The sequence below is a fragment of the Echinops telfairi genome, unplaced genomic scaffold, assembly GCF_000313985.2.
Source record: "Echinops telfairi isolate 266 unplaced genomic scaffold, ASM31398v2 ScPeMD7_8;HRSCAF=38, whole genome shotgun sequence".
Lineage (NCBI taxonomy): Eukaryota > Metazoa > Chordata > Mammalia > Afrosoricida > Tenrecidae > Echinops > Echinops telfairi.
The window spans coordinates 18783752-18802285 of NW_022103905.1; the positions used below are offsets into that span (position 1 = coordinate 18783752).

Sequence of the window (18534 nt, forward strand, 5' to 3'; positions counted from 1 at the left end):
GTACTTCCCACCACAGTGGCCCATTCTTGTGACAGTCTGTGCTGTACTCCATGTTCTCCATCCACACCGTGATTCAGAGCCGTCGTCGCCGCGTCTCTAGTTTTCCTTAGTCACAGGCTCACGTTCACATGCAGATGAGGGCGGTCGAAAGCCCCATGACTTGGCTCCCGCTCATCTTAATCTTCAAAATGACCACCTTACCTTTTCATACTTTAAAGAGTGTGTTTGCAGCAGATTTGACCAGTGAAACGTGCCATCTCGTTTCTTGACTGCTGCTTTCATGGGCGTGGATTGCAGATCCAAGTGCAATGAAACTGTTGGCAACTTCAATCCTTTCTCTATTTATCAGGATGCTGTTCATTGGTCCAGTTGTAAGGAATTTTGTGTTCTTTAGATTAAGGTGTAATCCATACTGGCTACTGTAGTCTCTAATCTTTATTAGTGTTTCAAGTCTTTGGTATCTGGATCTAATTGCCATTGATCATCGTTGTTTGAGGGGATGGAAATGTAGACTTTTAGCTCCTTGCTTCATTTTATGCTTCGAATCATACCTTCTAAGTTATCTGAGGGGTATATCTGTCATAAATCTGGTTTCTACGATCCATCTTATGAACCTGGTTTCTGGAAGAAAACTGGAAGGACATTCAAATCCCTTCGATTGCCTACAACTAGATGAAAGGACAGGAGTCCTGGTGGTATAGTGGGTTACTTGTTGGGCTAACTGCCAGGTCGGCAGTTTGAAGCCACCAGCAGGTCCATGGGAGAAACCTGAGGCTTTCTGCTCTGAAAAGATTTAGAGTCTTGGAAATCCACAGGGCGTCCTGCTGTCCTATGAGCTACTACCAGTGGAACTGACTTGATGGCGGTGAATTGTTTGTTTGAGATCAAAGGACATGCTAGAACCTTTCCACGTAATATCCACATTAAAAAGCTTCTGAGCTGGGTTAATCTTCTATAGGGATTCCATATAAAGTAGAAGAGTCCTTCACACTGAGGCACACCCCCAGACCCAGGCTATCGAGTAGAACCCTTTACCGTTTGTTTCCGAACAGCTGGTGTCCACTGTGTCCGATCAGAGCCTTCTCCCCACCCACACCTTCTCCTACAGCCCTGATGTAAAGAGCAAGCCCCGTGCAGTGTTCTCACCTAAGGATTTGAAGACCTCCGGGCTAGCGTACTTCCCATCAAAGTAGACGGTGTTCGTCTGCGAGTCAAAGGCACGGCACATTCTGATGAACACCACCTCCAGAGAACCTGGCAAGGCAGACACGGTGCCGATTAGTGCAAGTGAGGGCGTTCCTGCGAGGGCACCCACACACAGACACCGTGGGAGGTAAGTCTGCAGCTTAGCGAGCAGGCTTTTGGTCTCGTGAACCAACTATCCTCAAAGGGAAAGGCATTCGGCGGTAATTGAAGACTATGGTGCCCAAGCTGAGGACACTTTGACAGGGGAGGATTGAGTTCCATAGATACCTCCATGGCCCCATTTTGCCTTACCTGGAAAAGTCTCCAAGTTGCTAGGGAAACATCCATGTATCATCGCGTTGAAAAACCCTCACCCCAAACCAACCAAAACAGGACTAGCTCTCTGAGTTCGACCAACACCCTTCATCATAACAACTTCGTAATGGCCAGCGGGCCTGGGGTGCAGAGAGGACACAGAGACCAGGGCAAAGTGGGGAACTGCAGGCCTCATTCAAATGACTCACTTCGCTCAGGGTGGAGCACAAGGGAGGAGCTGGTTCTTGAAAGTAGCATTAAAAAAAAAAGACCGAGTACAGAGTTTCTGTTCCGAGAAGCCCGAGTGATTCTCATCGGAGGAAAATCATCCCCAAGACCACCCTCCCCAAGCGTTTCTTTCACAAGTGGGTGAAAGGCGCTTGGGAGGAGACCACAAGATTTACCTGCGGAAGCACCCACCTGCTTTCAGAAGCACGATCTGATCATTCTGACACAGTTCCATAAAGCCATCAATGCGCTTGGCAAACTCCACCACATACTGGATCGCCTCTGTGATCTTGATGGCACACAACTGCCACATCACCTCCCGCTGCTGGGGAAGAGGCAGACACCGAGAGACGCGGTTACCCCCAGCCCTGGCCCAACCGGTCTTCCTAGTCCTGGCTCTGTGAGACCGGCGCTGGGCCAGGGGCTCAATCAGGCTCGAGGATGAGGACAATAAAGGCCAAACCCAGGGCCGGGCAGGGCCACCTGGGCCAGGAAAGAGCACAGCAGCATTGTCTCTGGTTTGAGGGGTTTTAATGGAGGAAGGGAAAGAAAGGGGAGACCGTTCAAGTTCCTGGGCACTTATTACGAACTGGTTTGCTTCATGACTTTCTTGTCTCCCTTTATTTTCGCAAGACCCCTTTTCTATTTTACAGAGGGGGGTACTAAAGCTCACAACAGTTTCACAACTAGGAGGTAGACGAGCTATCATTTAGGCCCTCGTGTGTCTTACTCTGAAATCCCACGGCAAACGTTTTGCTACCTCAAACTGCTGGCTTGACTTCCCTTTAGCAGCCCTGATGACAGAGGGCTACGGGCTGGGCTGCTAACTGCAAGCTCAGTCGTTTGAACCCATTAGCTGTTCTGCGGGAGAAAGACCAGGCTTTCTACCCCACGAAGAGTGACAGTCTCGGAGATCCACCGGGGCAGTTTGACCCTGTCTTATAGGGCATTATGAGTCGGCATCAACTCGATGGAAGCGAAGTGTGTGTGTGTGTGTGTGTGTGTGTGTGACTATGGCTATTGGCACTGCATGTTCTCCTAGGGACAAATCAACTGATGTGCTGCTAGTCCCTCACCTGTCCTGTTTAATTCCTTGTATAAGCTCACGCTCCATTCAGTGCGACACGGTGATCTCAGTTGGTTGCCTTGCGCGCTTGTTTCTTTAATCTCAGTGGAAGGCTATTTCCACCCACCTGGGGGCGGTGGCAGAAACACTGATGGAAAAGCCAGTGGTCAGTGCTGGTAGTGCGACAGTTGAGTGCTTGGCTGCGAATCCGCCAGCTGGTGGTTTGCTCCCCTGCAGCAGACCCACAGGAGAAACGCCTGGTGTTCTGCTTCAGGCAATGACCGCGGTCTAGAACACCTTAGGGGGCGGGTCTGCTGGGTCACCTGGGGCTGGTGTCACGCAACCGCAGTCACTGATTCCAGTTTGGAAGTTTTCACTCTCCAGCCATGTGCCGAGGGGTCTTCAGTGTCCACACCGGTAAACGTGGACACACCTTTAGTCTCCCTGGGACTTGAGTTTCTGCGTGCGTAAAATATAGGAGAGGCTTCCAAACGCACTGCCATTGAGTCCGCTCTGACTTACAGGGACCTCAGAGGACAGAGGAGAGCTGCCCCCGTGGGTTGCTGGGACTTTTAAATCTTTACAGGAGTAGACAGCCTCATTTTTCCTGAGGAGCAGTTGGTGGGCTCAAACCGCTGATCTTGTGGTCAACAGCGCAGTGTGTAGCCCACGACGCCACCAGGGCTCTGAATCTAGGTAGTCTCCAAGGGCCTTTTCAACCTTGAACTCGGTTGAGGGGAAAATGGCAACAGACTTCTTCACCAGTGACAGAATGGCCAGTTATAAGCTCCCCATCTCGATTCTGGCCCTCCCCTACCTCTGCTAGCTTAGTGTCTTATTGAGCAGAGGGTTAGAAGAAGGTAAAGAGCAACCTTATTTTTACAGTCTCACATTGCTAGGTTCAGATTGGAGTTAAGACTGTCGTTATGATCCGGCCTTTTAAAACACACCGTCTTTAAGAACCCCCTTCTTGTTCACTTTGGGAACCATGGCGCCAAGATGATGCTGTGGTTCCAGCATCCTGATCTAACACCCGCCATTGCGATACTGGGACAAATCCCAATCCCCTAATCTTTCGGAAGGCTGCTTCATCTGGTCCCTTGTGGACAGATGGCGGGAGAGATGGGCAGACTTGAAAACCCAATGGAACCCACTCATGGTCACTGGGAGTTCACGAGCAGGTCTGTCGGGGGATGGAAAGGCCCAAAGCCATCCCTCATCAGCTCTGCGCCCACCTCCTCAACCGAAGGCTGGCTTCTCGCGAAAAGCCCTCTTTCTTTCATGTGCTGCAGATGCGTGATCAACTCTCCAGCACCCACACAAGCGTCCCACCGTTCCCTCCCCCTAGGTGGAAGCCCTGCGATCATACCTTGTTTTGATAGTTTTCAGTCTCCTCCTGCAGGAAGGTCTGCCACGTTATTTGCTGAAGCTCTTCCCTCAAGTATTGGCAAGTCTCCAGGTGTGACTTGGATATATTCTGTGCCAGGTGTTCTAAGGAGGAAGGAGAGGAGAGCACACACCTGGTCAGTCAGGTGTCATGGGACCATCAGTCAGCTCCATCACACATGTGCCGAGTCTAAAGGCCTGAGCTATTTGGAGTGCTGTACTAAAGCAGTGCTGTGCTAATTTCGTGGCATAGTTGGGCTGTGAACCACCAGGTGGGCAGTTCGAAGCCGCCAGCCATTCCCACGGGTGAGAAAGATGGGGCGTTTGCCTCCAGGAAAGAGTGACAGTCTCAGAGACTCACAGGGGCAGTCCGACCCTGTCCTATAGGGTCGCTCTATGGGAATGACTTTTGAACCTCTGCTCCATGGCAATGACTTTTGAATGAGCACTAATTAGAAGCTCTTCTGTACTTTGGAGCGTGGGAAAGGAAGGTAGAGCATCTGGAGACTCAACATTTCACAATAAGGCTCGGTGACTTCGAGGACCCTCCTGGCCTTGCCCTTGTTAGGTGCCACACACAGTTGCATTGGAAGGACTATATCGGGATGCTCAGCACAAGGCCAGAAGTTTGAAACCCCCAGCAGCTCCGAGAGAGAAGGCGGCTTTCTACCCCCGTAGAGAGTTACAGTCTCAGAAACCCGGCTGCACAGTTCTACCCTGTCCTACAGGCTTGCAAGGAGTCGGCATCCACTCGGTGGCAGTGGATTTGTTTTTGTGGGTTTAGGTGTGTATGGGGAATGACTGACAGGGTTTCTTCTCGGCATGGTTCTGACGACACATCTGTTACATACATGATCTGGGAAGATTAATGGAGAGATGGCGAAACGGTACTGGCTGATGATGGTAGCTCTGTAGTTCTCATTTCCGGCGGACAGGAGAGCAAGTAGTACTGAGGGTCTGCCACACGGGGATGCCAGGGGTCAGAATGGACTGAATGGCGACCAGCTACAGCTGTCACCTGGCTAAGGACAGTGTGGGGCTCAGGGGTGACTGGTGGAGCCAAACTTCGAGGTCTGACCGTCAGCGCTGCCACTTCCTAGCTGTGTGACTGGTAAGCGAGTGACCGAACCTCTCTGTACTCAGATCTCATTCCCAGACCAAGGACAAGGGCACCTATTTACAGGGCTGTTGTGAGCATCGCGCCATCCGAGCAGCTCGGCAGGGAGCGTTCTGTAGCATGAGGTATACAAGCATCAGTATACTTATGTACAAGGGACTTGACGCTATTAAAGAAATAGCTGTCCAAAAAAGTTTTATTTTTTTAGGAACTTATCGTCCAGTGGATGTGAATGGACACCCTGGGTGGGCTGGGGGCTGGGGCAGTTAAGGACAGGAGATGGTTGGTAATAAAACCGAATCCTAAAAGAGAAAGGGGCAAATAACACATGCCAGTCGGAATAGGAGAGATCAACGCTGGCTTGGTGGCAATAGGGGTGGGCCTGAGGGTTAAGGGCTTGGCTGCTCAGGACACGGTGAGTACCCTGTAAAGAGCTGCAGGCCCCCAAACCCTCTGTAGGGTTGCTATGAATTGGAATGGGTTGGATGGTGGTGGGTTTGGTTTGGGGCAGGAGAACAACACTTGAGGAACCTGGCGGTGTGGAGGATGTGGTAGGCAGAGGCCACGGGTGTGGAAAGGGGGGCTAGTCCCACTGAGGGGGTGCATGTACAGAGGAGGGGGCAGACTGGCTGATGTGCCCCGGGGCAAAACACACCTGGGTGGGTGAGAGTTCAGGTCACAAAGGATCACGAGGGTCAGAGAGTCTGGACTTGTGACAACAATGGAAACCTGTAGGGATTCTCAGTGGGAAGCGGCGGGTTGGCAATGATTTCTGGGGGCTACAGGACAAGTAGTTTCCTGCGTGGTGGGTCCGCGCAGGGGCAGGCTGGAGGCAGGGGGACCAGTAAGAAGGTTGTTGGGACCTAGCCAACAACTAGGAGCAAGTTGGCAACAATTGGGATCGATCAGAAGGAGAAATACAACACGTTTTTTAAAAAGAAGAATTGGCAGGGTTCCGTGAACATAACGTGGTCCCCCTTCCTCTCCTCTCCCGGAATGATGACTCCATTTCTCTGGTCTTGACCACACGATAAAGAAGTCATTTAAACAAATGATGCTGGATTTCTTTGCTCAAACAGAGGCAGTCTTGTGCTGGGGGTGGGGAGGTGGGGGGACAGAGCAGGCTCACCTAGATGGAGCTGGAAACTAGACTCTCCTTAGAGACCCAGAAACACAACCCGCCTTCACAGCCCCACTTGGCAACACACAGACACCGAGACCACATAGATACAAACGGAAGTAAAATGCAAGTAAGAGGCAAAAAGCGAGGGAAGAAACCGAGGCAGAGTAAGGGGAGGGGGAGGAAGAAGCTGGAAAAGCTTGAGTCTGAGAACCAGTAACATTTGGGGAAAGAGGAGGGGAATAAAGACAAACATATTGTGGATTAGAGACTCAAAAGCAAGTGTGTAAATAAGGTTGTGAGCCATCGCTTATCAAAAGACCTCTACTTTTGAGAAGAGATGTTTTTAGAGCACAAGCCAATTTTCACTCAGATTCAGTGGAAGAACGGCAAGCGTGGGATTCTGAGAATGTTCATCTTTATGGGAGCAGGAAGTCCCATCTGTCTCTCTCCAAGTAGCTCCAGGGTTTGAACTAATGGCCTCGCAGTTAGCAGCCTAATCCACTGCACCACCTTAGTTTAGCTTTTAGCAGGATTGATGCAATGTGTGCATGCTACCAGCAGAGGGCAGTGGCTGCATTCTCACCAATAGCTACCAAGCCTTTGATTGCAGTTCACGGTCAATACGGCTAGTGCAAATTTTTGGACACTTTGTTATTTTTAAATCTCTATTTCAGCAAAGAAGAATATGTGAAGTCCGAGTAAAAGTGAGGGTAAGAAGTGAGTATGATTTCTCAGAGAAACATCCAGGGATAGTGAAACACCTGGGAACAGGAATTATGGCATCGTTTTTGGCCTAAACTCAGTCGATCCCTTACTTTGTGACCACACTAAGTTACTTCGCCTCCTTGACTAGGATTATGTACTTCATCCATCAAAGCAGGGTTACTTGAGCTGTAAAATCCTGGCTTCTGTCTTAGCCACAGATTTCCATGATGAGGAGGAATTTAGACAACATCTGGTCCAAACTCTCCTCATGTTACAGATAACAAGGAACATTTGTAGGCTTTAAGGAACCCTGATGGCACCCTGGGTTTGGCCTTGGCTGCTAACCAAAGGGACAGCGGTTTAAACCCACCAGCTACTCCATGGGGAAAAGATGAGGCTGTCTGCTCTCTTACAGCTTTACTGCCTTGGAAACTCTATACAGTGAACCCTCGCCACTTCGCGCTTCGACTTCCGCGGCTTCACTCTATCACGGTTTTTGCGTAACAGCGCGTGCTCTGTCATTACTGCCACTGATTGGCTCATACTGTACACGCTTGATACCATAAATAATATAATAAATAATAAATGGTAATTGTAACGTCCAAAATGTTTTACTGTATTTTCCCTTTTTCATTTAATAAATGGGGTAATACGAGTGTAATGGTGACTAAAGGGTGTTTTTTCATGTCCTCTATGCTCTAACTACGAAAATATTTGATTTACAAATAAGGAATCCTACTTCGCGGAATTTCATTTATCACGGTAGGGTCTAGAACCGATTAACCGCGATAAACGAGGGTTCACTGTATAGAGGCATGATGGGTTGGAATTGACTTAATGGTAGAGGGTTTGGGAGGTAGCATCTGCTATGGCCTCTATTTGATCTCTTTATACTATATGCATAGTATAAAATAATATATTTATTAGATGTATCACTCAGCCCTCCCAACAACCCTAAGTAGTCATATTAACTCTATTGCACAGGTGAGGAAACAGAGGCCAAAGGGGGTTACGGTGTCACAGCTGGTGAGTGGCAGAGCCAGGTCTCAAACCCAGGTTAGCTCTAATCTCTGCTCATTGGCTTAGGATATGGAGACGGAGATTCCACCGCATGCATCCCAGGTCTGCACCCCAAACAAGGGGCCTGGGGGCAGAGTGGGTACATGTCGGGCTGCGACCCGCAGGGTCGGCAGTTTGAAATCACCAGCAGCTCCTCGGGAGAAAGACTGGGCTTTCTACCCCCACGAACAGCTTACAATCTCAGAAACCCACAGGGGGTCACCGTGGGTCAGCAGTAACTTGATGGCCGGGAGTTTTGAGAGACCGCAAACAGCAACGCTAGGACCGCAATCCACAGAAACTGAGTTCTGGTGTCCGGCTCTGCCCATACACCGGCTGTCTCTCCTGCACGAGGCTTGAGTTTTCCACGACGGCAGCGAGCAGAGTTAAATTTTGCTCGGAGTGAACCTGTTTACCTGGAAACGCACAATTCTTCTAAAATGACTCAATGGGGTTGCACACCGAGGACCAAAATTCGTCGTAAGTTGCATCGTGGAAATGCGTCTCCACAACAAGGCCTGGCTGTAGGCACTGCCACAGAATGACGGGCCGGAGCGCAAGATCTGTGAGCCTGCCAGGCCTTTCAGATTGCGCAATAGGTTTCCTTTGTTTACAACTCACATAAAACACGGAGCCTTAAATTGGGTTGAGGGTTCCACTTGGAGGCAACACCAGGGGGCGTGGGGGTGGCTTCGAAGAAGAAGCGGTGGAGTCTCTGGACACCTGGCTACCTGTAGCTCACTGAACACCTCGGTGTGTGTCAATGGAGGAGAGAGAATTGGAGCGCAATCGGATCCTCTGCAGGTATGCTCTAGTTTCATTTTGGGTTTGGGGCTAATCCCAGGGATGAGCTGATTTTACTCATCCTGGAAAATGCCGCTATATGTTAGATTTAGAAGGACGTAGAGCAAATACGAGGGCCCGGGGAGCCCAGACGGCACTGGAGCTGACAACCGAGGACCAACCTGGTGAGTGTGCATGGGCCAGGGGGATTGGCCTCCGCCGCTGCTGGCCCTGCTCGCTTGGGTACTAGTGCACCCTAAGCCTAAAGTGCCCTGTGCATGGACCACGCGCAGGGTTGGACATGCGGCAAGAGGTCAGGAAAGGCCCACTTAGAATCACAGTAAGGTGGAAGCAAACCAGTGAGCCAAGTCATTTTTCACAGTCTCATGTGAGCCTTTCACGAAATCCTTATTTAATCCTGAAAATTTTACTTTCATTCCAGGGCTGCTGAAGGGCTCAGCCAACCAAGATTTCATGACAAAAATGGAAGGTTTTTGTTCTAGTTCGAGAAAAAAAAAAAAAGAAAAAGAAAAAGAAGAGGAAGAAGAATCAAGCCCAACTCTGCTCAGCTTGACTTCTAGTTCAGAGGCTTCTCTCTTAATCAAAAGAGCTGGGCTACACCTTTAATGCCGTTCAGTCGTTAAAGAGCGGGTGGAAAATGTCCCTGCTCTGGAGGATTTAAATTTAGACCCATGAAAAGGTGCTTGTGTAAAAACCATAAAGAACATTCCAATTTGTTCTATTTGGAGAAAGGTTTAACGGGACATATACATTTTCACTTAAAAAAAGTTTAATGGGGTGCCTAGCCACCGCTCTCAAATTGCTTCTGACTCCTAGTGACCTTTGCAGGACAGAGCAAGACCGCTCCAAGGGTTTCCAAGGTGGACTCTTCATGGAAGCAGATTGCCCGGCATTTCTCCCGCTGAGCTGCTGGTGGGTTCGAACCGCCTATATTTTACTAGCAGCAGAGTGCTTTAACCACTGTGCCACAAGGGTGCCTTTTGGGGTTCGGAGGTGGCGAAATCACCATAGGGACCATGACAGTTATTTCTCTGAACTCATGTTTTCTGTGCTTCCGTCAGAATCTGCCGGCTCCCTTCCATCTGAAGCCTTCGTCTCCTTGTCTTAACTTAGCACCTGATTAATTACAGTGTCCCACAGGACTCGAACCTTATGCGAAGAATCACAAAGGAGGAGAAGTCACATCAGGAGGAGCTCTAATCTGAACACTGGAGAGGTCCTTACCAAAGTCTCCTTAGTAATTGTGCAGTCCTCAGACGCCTTGCATAGACAGTTCAGCCACTCATTGCTATTGAGTAGAATCCAACCCATAGTGACCTGTAAGGACAGTGTACATCTGCCCATATGGGTTTATAAGGCTGTCACTCTACGGGGGTAGAAAGCCTCATCTTTCTCCTGAGGAACAGTGAGTGGTTTCAAACCGCTGACCTTGTGGTTAGCAGCCCAATGCGCCACCCAGGGTCCTTACATATATAGCAGAGAACATGAACACAACTTCGTTGGATGGAAGTGTTCCACTCTCTGTGTGACCCACATGTCGAGGTCACATTTCCCAAGCAGCAGCCACGTCCGGCAATAAGGAAATTCTGCTTCTGTTTCTGGCCTATTGAGTGAGCCTGCAGTGAAGCGTGAGTATCCACCACCACCACTCACAGGCACGTAAAGAAGCCAGCGCTGCTTGCCCGTCTAGCGTGGCCAGGCTGCCCTCCGAAGTAGCGCGGGTTGTTTCAGACCACTGCAGCCACAGTCCAGGGAGGACCGGAAAAAGGAAGCCCCCTGGATTTTCGGTTCCTAGTGCATTTAAAAGTCAAGTGTGCAAAACTAGCGTTGTGAGAGAAGTTTGCCGCGTTGTGAGCATTGTCAGAATTCAGAGACACGGAGGGAGCCTCCGCGTGCTGTTGGAAACGGTGCTGGAAGACGTGCTCAGCACAGACGAGGTGCCCGTGCGTGCCAGCGGACGGGCAGCTGAGGGGAGAGAAGTGAGCCCAACAGCTACCAGTTGTACATCTAGGGCCGAATTTCCGAGCCAGGGATGTAGACATTGATACAAGAGGGTTCTGTGTACGTTCACCATTTTACATGTCTGTAAGAAGCTCTCCAAAGGAGCTGGGAATCCGGGCTTTTATTGGTTATTCTCCACACTTTAAATTTCAGCGACTGCTTCAATAAGCATATAAACTCTGCACAAGTTACAAATAAATAAATAAAAATCTTCCGTGGACCAGATTCAAGGAGCCCTGGTGGAGTTGTGGGCGATGCACTGAGCTGCGAACTGCAAAGTCTGCAGTTCAAACCCACCAGGGGCTCTGTGGGAGAAAGACGAGGTTCCCTACTTCCTTCACGAGTTATCGTCTCAGAAACCCAAAGGGGCCCCTGTCCTATAGCGTTACAGTGAGTCAGAATCACATTTCGTGAGCTTGATTTTTTTTTTTTTAAAGAATGTATGAAGTGGATTTCATTCGATGGCTGCTGTTTTGTGACCCGAGGCATACGCACCACCTGGAAAATAAATAACTCAGTACCTAGTGCAATTCACACGGGCATCCCCTCAGCGTCACACTTGCTCTGGAATTTCAAGGATGCTTTAAGGTCACCCCCCACCCCACCCCCAGCCTCTGACACAGAGAGGTCAGTCCAGGAGTGGAATGAACCATGACAACCGCGGACAGTCATAGGGGACAGGGCAGGATGGTCCTGGGTGGGGTGGGGGTGAGGCAAATGGCGAAGATAAATTTCCCTTCTAGTTGCAGCATTTTAAGAACTTGGCTCTTGAGCCGAAAGTGGAAGGCATCCTATCCCCTTTACTGCAAGAGGCATGGATGCACTCCTCCCCCAACCCCCCCAAACACACACACACACACACGCACGCACGCACGCAGCCAGGAGTGGCAGTGCCACTTACCTAACTCTGCCATGGACACGGTGGGGGAAGTCTCTCCGTTGGTGAAGGAACAGTAGGGAAAGAAGCCCGATGCTGGTGTGTAGTCACATATCGGCTCTGGTTTGATACCATTGATGTCCAGACCCGACTGGTCCGGCGAAGGCTGGATGTCCAGGTAGAAGCTGCTGACCGCAGAGTCTGCCTTGCTGCCCTCGGGGGTGTGCCCGTCGATGTAGTTGCTGAGGTCATCGTGCAGGTCCGTCAGCCCGTTGGCCGAAAGGTTGTAGGTGGGCGTCAGTGGCTCGGCCTCCCCGGGCTGCTGCTGGTGGTCGCGCTGCTGCTGCTGCATCCGGTGCTTCTGCACTTCGGCGTACAAGCTGTCTCGCTGCTTTTTCGACATGCGGCCAAATTTGACGGCTGGAAGAAAACACAGTCAAACCGCGCCGTAGACCACCCACTTCCCTTCATCGGCCTCAGCCAGTCGCAAGCCAAAGCCTCCTGCCCCCCAGAGACGGACAGGGTGACGCTGCAGGTGGGCGCTGTCCTGCATCGTGCAGGTAGCCCCACATCTGGTAGCCAGAACACCCCACAAGAACGCCCACGGCAATGCCCACCCATGTCACGTACGCCAAGGTGTCACGTACGCGTTCACTGTCTCTCCATGTAGTTAGCTCACACTGCCTCTTTCCCTTCTTAACGGTCAGCCCATGGGTCCATGCGTGCACAGATCATAGGGATGGATTGAAGTACAACCCCCACTCTCACGCAGTTCCCTACTCTGTACATTCAATGCATTTCTTCCCATTTCAATCATGAATGCGGAGGCCTTATTGCGAGACCCGACCGGACTGAACCAGTCTTGGTCACTTCTGGAATGAGCTCGCAGAATCTACTGGACTTAGGTCAGGGTCAACCCAGGGTCCACCGTTCAAGGTCACTTTCTGTTGATATTTGTTAGCCTCAAGGAAAAGGATCCTCAGAGATTTGGAAAGGCTGAGCCCTGTGTGAGACATGGTGGGTGAGCTTACGGTGTGGTGCTTCTCCTTGGCAGGCAAGGGGGCTTCTAAAGGTGCCGAGTGAAGTGGAGAGAGAGGAGAAGGGGTGTCTCCAGGAGATCAGTGAGGCCTGCTCAGTTTCCTCCATATTTCTCGCAGAGCAACGTCGAGGGAACTCTCTGCTTATTTCCTTTCCCCAAGGGCATTTCCCGAGCCACCCCGATCGCAAAGAAAAATAAAAAGGATTTCCTGGTCTGAATCCTCCCACCAATTCATTCCATTTCTCCCCGAGACTCTGAATACATAGGTAATGCCTCTGCAAGAGAGACTGACTTCTAACAGATGATGGGGAAGATAAGAATGGAACGTATTTATTGTATCTAATAGATCATTAATAAACCGCTAACGGATCTAACTAGGGTATCTAATCGATGACGGATAAATAGAGCACTGTGGATGAACTCACCCACACGACTGTCACACAGTCGTATGACAAGTTATGTCCAGGAGGCAGGACAGATGGAAGGGCGTGGGGTGGGGCAAGCCAGTGGCAGCTGGTGGCTTCTTGGCATGCCAAGGAGGATGGCTGCCTTTTCACACAGGGAGCGGGAAGCTGGGAGACGGGTCACTTTGGGAGCTCCACAATTCAGGTGACAGTTGGAGACACCTTTGGGTGGGGGTGGGTGGACAGCAATCAGGCTGATAGGGGCCCGAGATTTAGGCCTGTGCTTTCGCCAGTCCCCACACTCACTCCCAGCCCATCACAAGGTGTGTTGTCTACGGTGGGCAAAATCTAAAGAAGGTAAACTGCAGACATTTCTTTTGGTGGTGCGGGGGTGATATCCCAGGGCACCCAGAGGGATGAGTACCCAGGGGTGAACCTCCGTACACCGGGACTATGCGACTGCGCGGCCTTTGCCTTTGCCCCCGGTATCCACAGTCCAGACACCACCACATACATGAACCAGAAAGGCCCGCTCTTGAGCAAGGGCACATACAACTTGGGATTCCAATACACAAGTTCAGGAAAGACCTGCCTGGCTGTGTTAGCTGAGTGCCCTGGGAGAGGGAATCGGGGCACATCATAGGCGTTTCCAAGCATGCCGTGTTGGCAACTTCCAAAGCTTAAGGGCTTCAACTTGGCTCCTTACATATTCTGAGGGGCCAGCCCATGTCCTGATACTTGCGAATGCCGGAACAGGTGCCTGGGAGCATCCGCAGACCCGGAATACCTGGTTATGGAGAAGGCTGACTTCCGGAAAGCCTGGCCTGCCTGGCGCTCAGAAGGTTCACCCTTGGGCTGGTCCTTCAGAAGGAACCCCACTGGAAGCGATGCTCCCTTCAAGGGAGGTCCTATGAGAACCAGCTGGCGTTTTAAGAGCAGTCCTTAAAATGTCCGCGGCTGCATTTTCTGCCCAGTTTCCACGTATAAGAATAACTGTCTAGGAATCTGGTGCCGATTATTCAAAGCACTGAAGATCATTTTCCAGGAAGATCTGGAAATGGTTTATAATTGGATGGTAGATGATCTTCTACCTCTTAAAATAGCTTCATTTCACGAAGAGAACATTTGCCACCGAGCCAGGCTCTGCGCTATTTTCACATATTCTGTATGTACAAATATTTGAACTGGACATGGATGTAAAACATCCAGTGGGCACGCATGCAAACCCACCCCATGTGCCAATACGCTCGGGAACGCTAAGTGGTGGTGGGCGCAGTGCTTCCGACCTGGGCCCTAGGGGAAGGGTCAGCCTATCCGAGGACACTCACCACGAGCTGCTTCATGCACCTGCAGGGGCTGAACCCTCAGGAAACAGATGGTGGTCTGTCCCCTGGGCCTGTCCTTCCTCCAGCACCTCCCAGCAGTCACCCCACAGACCAAGGGAGGAACCCACTGCTGTGATGCCCACAGTTTGGCCAGAGGAGGCTCTAGGAGGGTGGGGGGGAGCCTATTTTGGCAGCTCTGGGTCCAGCTTCCCAAAGGCACTTTGGCATCCCTGAGCCCCACGACCCAGCCGATAACTCAGGCCGTGGACCCGCGCTCACCATCTCGAGACATCCCGACGGCAAGGCATTTCTGTAATCGACAGTGCTGGCACCGGTTCCGACTAGTCCGATCGATCAAACAGTTCTTCTGCCGCGGACAGGAGTAGGTGGCATTGCTTTGCTGACTCCTTCGGAAGAAGCCCTGTGGTTTGGTTATAAAACACGAAGCAGGTTAGTGTCCGTTTGGGCCGTGCTGCCCTAAAGACCGGGTAGGACACACTGAGCAGCATTAATATTTAATGGAGAATTAAACTTGTAGCAGAACCGTGCAGGAGACCATTAATGAAATTAAAGCCACTTCTTTCGCCTTCAGTAAAATGGATCCCTGGAGCCCAGTCCTCCGGTCCCTGACACAGGCAAAATCTTCCCGAACATCAACAGACAGGTACCTCTGTCCAAGGCACAGGGTTAGGCCCTTTCCGCGGCTTCCGCTGGGCAAAAAGAACATGCTGGTGGCAGGGCAGACAGGGGCCTATCCTGAACTTTCATCTCCAAACCATTTTTTAAAATAAAATAAACACAGGGCACTTCTCTGCTCCGTCAGAGGTGCTGGACGTCAAGCCGCTCCACCATCCAGGCACAATGGGAGTCTTGACTGCCCTCTTCAACCACCACCCCTCTGGGCGCCCTGTGGAGGCAGCCGGGTGGTGCAGTGGTTAAAGTGCTCAGCTGCTAACGGAAATAGCCAGGAGCTTGCACCCTCCAGCTGGTCCGTGGGAGACTGGTGAGATGGCCCACTTCCACCAAACTGCACTGCCTTGGGAATCCAAGAGGGCGCTTCTACTCTGCCAGCCGGGGGCTCGTAGGAGGTGGGAGCACCCTCAACAGCAGGGGTGTTATGGACACGAGCCGACTTCAAAACAGTGGGAAAATGGAAGGACAACAGGGTGGGGATCCCCTACTCACCTTTTGAAGCCCTCTCATGTCTGTATGTGTGTATACAACGACAATTCCCCCCCAAAATAAAGAGATGTAAGCAATACAACTCGGTGCTCAGTAACCTCCTTGTGTGGAATGTGGGCACCGTTTGGGAAAGGAGAGGGCAAGCCAAGATAGCCAAGGTCCAGCTACTGCTCGGAAGGTTGTAGTTCATGCCTATCTTTCTCTGTTTCGCTCACTTGTGCTGAATCTTCAGTTTCATTCTGTTGTTAAAATGATCAAGGATCTTTTTGGCTAAATTTCAGCTGGAACCCACAGGTTTTTCTACATAGGTTTCGGAATACATCATTTGGAAAAGTCTATAAATGATCTTTCAGAATTACAATTATTGATGTAGAAAAGCGAAAAAGAAAAAAAAACATAGACACCCGAGTTAAAAAAAAAAAAAAAGCATGCTAAGAAGCTGAACATACTACAATTCAATTCCTGGGTGGGAGATTAACCCGGAAGAAAGTCTGGAAGTTATGGCCCCCCAAATGGCTCTGACTGGTTGTACCCAGGATGATTTCCATTTTTATTTTACCCGTGCTTTCTGACTTTTCCACAGCCCGAAGCAAGATACGGACATGTGTCCTACACGCATGTGGAACTCACACAGTATGTGTGTCCCAAGGGAAGAGCCAGCTAGAACATCTGCTTTCTCCGCTGCTGGTGGTGGGACTCTGAGCGGGTGACCGTCTCGGCCTCAGTTTCCTGGACTTTCCAAGGACGGAAGTGGGAGTCCCACCATCACATGGCCGTTGTCAAGATGAGATGGTGCCTCGCCCAGGGAAAGCGCTCCTTCAAATGCATGGCTCATCATCATCAGAGTGCAGGGCACTGATAGCATTCTCTCTCTCTCTCTCTTACACACACACACACACACACACACACACACACACACACACACACACGAAGCTGCGGTTCGCTTCCCCTCAGGCAAGAAGACCAGGGGTCCCGGGGCCTTAGGCGACCTCCACTGCACTTTCAATCCATCCACCATCAGGTCCCGCTTTCTCTGTGAGACAGTCTCTCTCTTCCCCAAATAGCTACAGCCGTGTTTCCAGACGTTTTTGTTTATGGATTTATTTTTTCCCCCCCTTTGAAAAGGAAGTGGAAAGAAGTAGAGATTTCTTCAGGACTTAGCGTGGAAAAGCCAAGAAAAGATCAATGTAAGAGAGGCTGATGATCCTTAGCGAGGGCTACCGAGCAGGCACCTGTCTGGGGATTCATTTTGGTCGGAGGCACCTCATCCGGGCCGAAGCCAAGAGGTGCTCAGCTCTTTCTTGGAAAGCTGCCTTCACGCTGACCCTCTCTGCTTCCTGTCGTGGGCTGTGCAGAGCGGGGCCTGGGATCAGGCAGGTACTTGCTCTTCTTGCCGCTGACCTTGAATTCCGCTGGCTTCACATTAAGCTGTGTCTGCTGTGCTCCAGGGCCACTGAAGAGGGAGAATGTCCCCACAGCGTCTTTCTTCCTCTGAATGGAACCGCGCCGTGCGGCTCTCACCCATTTCCCCGAGATCTCTCCTGCAGACGGAAGCACAGCTTCCACCACCCTTCCTTCTGCATTCTCTCCCACCTTGAGGGTTTCTCTTCAGGATCCTTTTTTTGAGAAGAGAAATTGTCTTTCAAGAATATAAAATAGGAGAAAACCAACCAGCCCCCTGCCACCCCCAAATGGACACAGCGGTGAATAATGGTGGGGGTCAAAGAATGCTACTTTCTAGTTTCCATGTATGAAGGGGGTTCCAAAAGTTCATGAAAACTGGAATTCAATGATAATAGAATTTTACCACAGGAGCCCTCGTGGCATATTGAGAAGCCCTAGTGGAGCAGTGATTACGTGTTGGGCTGCTAACAGCAGGCTCAGGACTTCGAAACCACCAGCTGTTCCGAGGGAGAAGGGTGAGGCTTTCTACTCCCGTGAAGAGTGAGAGTCTCCGGAACCCACAGGGCCGTTCTCCCTGTCCCACGGGGTGGGCCTGTTTCTTCAGCTTCATGCGGCTCGACTGTAGGGTCACGACGATCAGCATCCACTGGGCAACAGTGAGTGGGGAGTTTTGGGGCATTTTCCTAGGAGCTCTCTGAAGCCCCTTTGCTGTAAACTCAGGTTAATACCCAACCACCCCCAAGGAAGTTCCAGGATGTTGGCACAGAGGCCAGAGCCACCCACTAGTTTGCTCCGCCCGGGGGCACTCTGAGCTGGCTCATGGAGGAGGAGGACACAGCATTTGAAGGAACGCTCTCTCTCTGGGCGAGGCAGACTGTGCCATCTAATATTGACAACGGCAGTGTGACGGCGGGACTCCCACTCCCCTCCTTGGAACGCCGAGGAGACTAAGGCCCAGACGGTCACTCCCTCTCAGTCCCACCTGAATGAGCCCCGGGGTGAGCTGACGGACATTGGCCCTGCTCAGACCCTGGGCAAAGGGCACACCTGCCTCCTGAACCAGGCTGGGTCATTCGACAAGTCCAGTCTGCCGATTCCACTTCCTCTCCTTCCTGATCAGAAGCCTTATGGCCACTCTAGTTCTCGCGAGTTGACTTTGGTTCATTTATCATAAATAAATAAATATGATTATTTACTTTTTAACCCTTTTAAGGGCCACATATTTTCTGCTCTGAATTTGTTGCTGAAGCCATGGTGTTTTACAGTAAGGCTGAGTTAGTTAATTGTGCCAGCCTGGCCGATAATCACATGTGG

At 50.9% G+C, this 18534-nt stretch overlaps 1 protein-coding gene across 1 annotated transcript in view; it reads right to left on the reverse strand.

Moving 5' to 3' along the window:
• RORA (RAR related orphan receptor A) overlaps positions 1–18534 on the reverse strand; it is a 69959-nt gene that overhangs the window by 14738 nt on the left and 36687 nt on the right. The window contains 5 exon segments of the mRNA XM_045286477.1: positions 1107–1254; positions 1921–2053; positions 4164–4285; positions 11891–12286; positions 14914–15055. Of these exon segments, the coding sequence (XP_045142412.1) occupies positions 1107–1254; positions 1921–2053; positions 4164–4285; positions 11891–12286; positions 14914–15055 (941 nt within the window).